Below are 4387 nucleotides of genomic sequence, written 5' to 3' on the forward strand. Positions count from 1 at the left end.
ACCACCACCTATGACGCCGAGGTACCTGACTCACTGGCACGCGATGGCTGACGTGGCGCCGACGTGGCACCTAGCTCGGCGCCACACATCTTGCTGAGTGTTTGCAAAGAAAATTTAAAATTCACATTTTAAAGCGGTAAATTAATTCAAATGAAAAAAATCAACTATAAATTTGTATAACTCATCATGATGTATAATTTATATTTTAAATATTTCTTCATATGACAAAATAAAAATAAATTTGTTCATAAAACCGATATATCTCTCGTAGTTTATGAAACTACGAGAGAGATGTATAAGATTTATGCATATTGTTAGAACCATCATGTGAAATGAACAAATGACCAAACAACCAAAATAAACTTTGTAGATCTTGAGAAGTTATAGAATTTTGTAGTTGGCAAAATTTTCATTTCAAGTCATCTTGTCAACGAAAACTACGTCTGAATTTAAAAATAATTAAAATTTGAATTTTGAAAATGACCTTGAAAGAAAAAAAACCACCAACATGAAAGTTGTAGGTATTGAAGAGTTATGAAACTTTGTAATCACTAGAAATCTACAATATAATGATCACCAGCAAGCAACATTTGAATAGTTTCCTTGTTGGAGTCCATCCTAGTAGCTAATGAGATAGACAAGACTACACAATAACTCCATCTGTATCAGTTAACTTACAGAATAATAATCCATGCATGGAATTAATGGAATGGGCAATTAATAATATTTATGATGCATGATGAGTTGATCACATGGGCAGCAGGTATTGGAAGTCGTAGTCCAAGGGAATGACATCCACGACCACCTCCTCCAGCTTGTTGTTGTTGTTGGTAATGGCGGCGAGGCAATCCACCATGGATTTCCTGATGGACCAGGACGTGGGCAGCTGCTCGCAGATCCATCGAAGCAGCGACTCCGTGTCCTTTGCAAAGTCATGCATGTTGGAGTGGAGGAGGCTTGGGATCATGAGCCTCCTGGTGGATGTCACCACCAGCGATGCCTGCAGGTACTCAAGCTTTGCCTTGTCCAGATCCACAAGAACACGATCTGCTTTGTAGATGCGAAGCTGCATTGTGTTGTATGCATTAATTGAGTGCCAATATAATACATACATGCATACTACTTACTGCTGGCGATGATCTGATGCCGCAGCAGAGTGCAAAGAGAATGTTGGGTTCTGAAGTCTTGAGCCCATAAACCTCCCTCACCGCCTGTTCTTCTTCCACATCCACGTCGCATTGCCACAACTCCTGCTGGATTATTCGTTCATGCATATGCTGTAGCAACGTCGTACTGCAATCGCATGTGCATGCATATCAAATATTCTCACCTGTTTCACACTTGACGGCTGCCTCAAGATAAAATTCTCAATCACCAACGCATTGAAAGTTTGCCCTGACACGTTGATTGTTGCCTTGTTCTTGAGTGCGAGTAACTTGTCCGAGTTTGAGGGCAAACCATGCTGCAGAATGCCCTGCATGAATATGCATATATGGCATGGATCAGTAGATTAGATTAGTTCATCCATCCATCCATCCATCGTCTGCACTGCACAGAGAGAGAGAGAGAGAGAGAGAGAGAGAGAGAGAGAGAGAGAGAGACGTACGTGCATGATGCATGTGTTGTAGATGTTGAGCCAGAACGCCAGCCTCTGGTGGTGATTCAAGGAGCGCACATCCACCTGCTGCAGCGCCTCCAGCATCTCCCTCAGTTTGCTTACCAGGGGCGACGCCGAGAACCCTCTGCTGAGGAGGTGGAGGTCCAGGGAGCCGGAGCCGGAGCCGGAGCCGGAGCCAGCCGAGGTGGTGAACCTGACGAGGTTCTTGTAGGGCCCGATGTCCCTCACCATGGAGTCCTGGATGCCGAAGATGCCGTAGTGATCCTGCTGGCCCCTCTCCTTCTCCTTGGCCGCCGCAGCTGCAGCCACGTTGACGAGCCCCATGTCCATCCTGAAGCCGCCGAGGTTGCCCGCGGCGGACTCGGACGCCCGGGACGACCGGAGCAGCCGCATGAAGATGCACACCAGGCACTTGAGGATCCTCTCCGACAGCTTGTTGGGCGGCTGCTGCTGGTCTCTCGCCCTCCTCTTTGCTATCACCGTGGGGCTCTTCTTGGTGATGGGCAGCTCGTGCTGGGCGATCTTCTTCTCCAACACCGCATGCCCATCTGACGACGACGCCAGGGAATGCCTCTTGTTGTTCACCACCGTGCTGAGGTACGCCTCGCCGTCCATGGCCTGGCTGATGAAGAACATGGACTTGCAGTGCTCCGTCTGCTGCTGCTGCTGCTGCTGCGTGGCGGCGGACTTCTTCATCCTTTTTATCTGGTCCTCCAGCCTGGCGATCTCTTCCTCCACCAGCAGCAGCTCCGCGAGCAGCTCCTTGGCCTTGGTGGGGATGAAGGCGGGGATGTTGGCGAGGGCCATGGAGCTGCTGGGCTGCAGGGCGCGCTCCAGGATCTGGTGCACCGTCTGCTCGTTGGATAGCTGCTGCTTCAGCTCTGCCACCTCCTGTTCGAGTGCCTCACGCCGCTGTCGTTGCATCGTCGCGCTGCCCCGCGTCCTCTGCGACTGGAAAAAAAAACAAGGAACGTCTCAGCATGCATGCATATGCATGGCAACACAGGCTAGAGTAGGATGACGGTGGTGGTCGATCCATCGTACTGACTGACCACAGGCGGAGGACGGTGGTCGGCGATGGAGTGAACAGGCGGCGGCACTGCTGCTTGTTGCAATTGCATCCGGGCGACCACGTAGTCCATCGCCGATGAGCTAATAACAAGCTAGCTGCTAGCTAGAAGATGATCGGCGATCGATGAAGCTTGGGCCGCCGCCGGGTAGCATGCATGCAGTGGAGGATGAATGGTACATACATATGGATGGCTGGCTGCTGTGGGGGAGCTGTCGGCGATGTTGGTGGTGCTGTCGGATGCGGGCGGTTGGTAGTGGTGGTGGTGGTGATGGTGGCGCCTGGTGTATATGTGGTTGCCTTGGTTGGTCAGTCATCCATCCATCATTCGTCACCATGCATCATTGTCACTGCAATACGCCTGCCTACCAAGAAAAAAACATGTGGTTTGCTCAGAGTAAAGTAGCCGTTACGCACGTTGGTTACCAATTTATTAGCTACGAATTAATTGAAGGCACCTTATAGTTTGCTTCACACCCAATATAATGAATGAATGAACGGATAATTCTATTTAATTTGTCTGTCTCTATCTCTGTATTCGATCGCATGCCTGCCTACCGCCACCACTACCAGCAGCAGATCAGTGCCTTTTCTTGCTGTCTAACTTATATATTCCGAAAAACATTTTCGTAATATAACCGATAGAGTAAGTTAGAACGAAATGACACTTTTAGCTACAAAAGAAATGTCTAGATTCATAACTAAAATGTTATTGACGCTGAATTAATCATGGTTGGTATTATTGACGTTGAATTGGATCACACATCAGCGATCATCCTGGTTATCACGGACCGAAGCTAGAAAAACATATACGTGGTTTATCAGCGAGCATCATGGATATCACACCTACGTGGTGACAAGCAGATAGTTTTACGAGCATAGCAAATCACGCTTACGTCACTACCGGACACAGCTACTTTGCCAAGTATCTGAAACACTCGACAAAGCTAGAAAAACATATGGCGAAGTCTTTACTGAGTATGACACTTAGCAAAATAAGTTTTCGTAAAATGTACATCAGCAACGGCTTCTTTGCCGATTACTTTTTGTCGGTCACTCGGCAAAGCCTTTGCCGAGTGTCACTTGATACTCGGCAAAGAAAAGTCGCCGTCACGGCGCCAGGTGACGGCGACAGAGACTTTGCCGAGTGTCCACTATACTGGCACTCGACAAAGAAGCACCATGTGGGCCTTTTTACCATTTCTTTTGCCGAGTGTATTAGGCGGCACTCGGTAGAGGAGCACCAGTGGGCCCCTTTGTCAGTATCTTTGCCGAGTGCATTAGGACGCACTCAGCAAAGGCTTCCTCTTTGCCGAGCGTTGTGGCCTTGGCACTCGGCAAAGAAGCTTTACCGGTTCCCAGGTGTTGGGGGCCTTCGGCTTCCGAAGGTCCTCAAAAACATGATTTAACAATGTTTCTGGAGTATAATACATGAATAGGTATCTTCGGACTTGGATCAGAACTACAACATGAAGAGGCACAAAGAACACGAAGGTTGGCGCAGAGCCGAAGCTATGTGCAGGAGAGCTTCGGCATGATAGCAGAAAAGGGAACCGACTTAAAAAGGAAAAGGCTATTCAGACCTCGATGGATTACTATAGGGTTATTAGCAAATGTAAAGGGCATGGGTGTAATTTTACATGGGCTGCGTCCCGTGTCTATAAATAGGTGAACAGTATCCCCGTACTGTTCACGCTGAC

The 4387-nt window shown here is 48.3% G+C and overlaps 1 protein-coding gene across 4 annotated transcripts; it reads right to left on the reverse strand.

Annotated features, from left to right (window-relative positions):
* Positions 1-492: 492 nt before the first annotated feature.
* LOC100274864 (uncharacterized) lies at positions 493-2946 on the reverse strand. Of its 4 annotated transcripts, none has more exons than XM_035967853.1 (5): positions 2671-2946; positions 1607-2569; positions 1331-1474; positions 1128-1250; positions 493-1066 (listed from the first exon to the last, which is right to left on the reverse strand). In XM_035967853.1, the coding sequence occupies exons 1-5, from the start codon at positions 2758-2760 to the stop codon at positions 749-751; spliced, it is 1638 nt and encodes a 545-aa protein (XP_035823746.1). In that variant the 5' UTR covers positions 2761-2946; the 3' UTR covers positions 493-748. The 4 variants fall into 4 exon arrangements, with proteins under 4 accessions (XP_035823746.1, XP_008681578.1, XP_035823747.1 ...); XM_008683356.2 differs by having other exon boundaries at positions 1128-1253; XM_035967854.1 differs by having other exon boundaries at positions 493-1253.
* Between the last annotated feature and the right edge of the window lie 1441 nt (positions 2947-4387).

The sequence above is a fragment of the Zea mays genome, chromosome 5 (genome assembly GCF_902167145.1).
Source record: "Zea mays cultivar B73 chromosome 5, Zm-B73-REFERENCE-NAM-5.0, whole genome shotgun sequence".
Taxonomy (NCBI): domain Eukaryota; kingdom Viridiplantae; phylum Streptophyta; class Magnoliopsida; order Poales; family Poaceae; genus Zea; species Zea mays.

Excerpts from the sequence above, each read along its gene's own strand:
- LOC100274864 (XM_008683356.2), bottom strand. The coding sequence starts at position 2,760 with ATGGACTACGTGGTCGCCCGGATGCAATTGCAACAAGCAGCAGTGCCG. Across the intron at positions 1,254-1,330 it reads AGCCGTCAAGTGTGAAACAG|CAGGAGTTGTGGCAATGCGA; the intron begins GTGAGAATATTT and ends CGAATAATCCAG. Across the intron at positions 1,067-1,127 it reads GCATCAGATCATCGCCAGCA|CTTCGCATCTACAAAGCAGA; the intron begins GTAAGTAGTATG and ends AACACAATGCAG.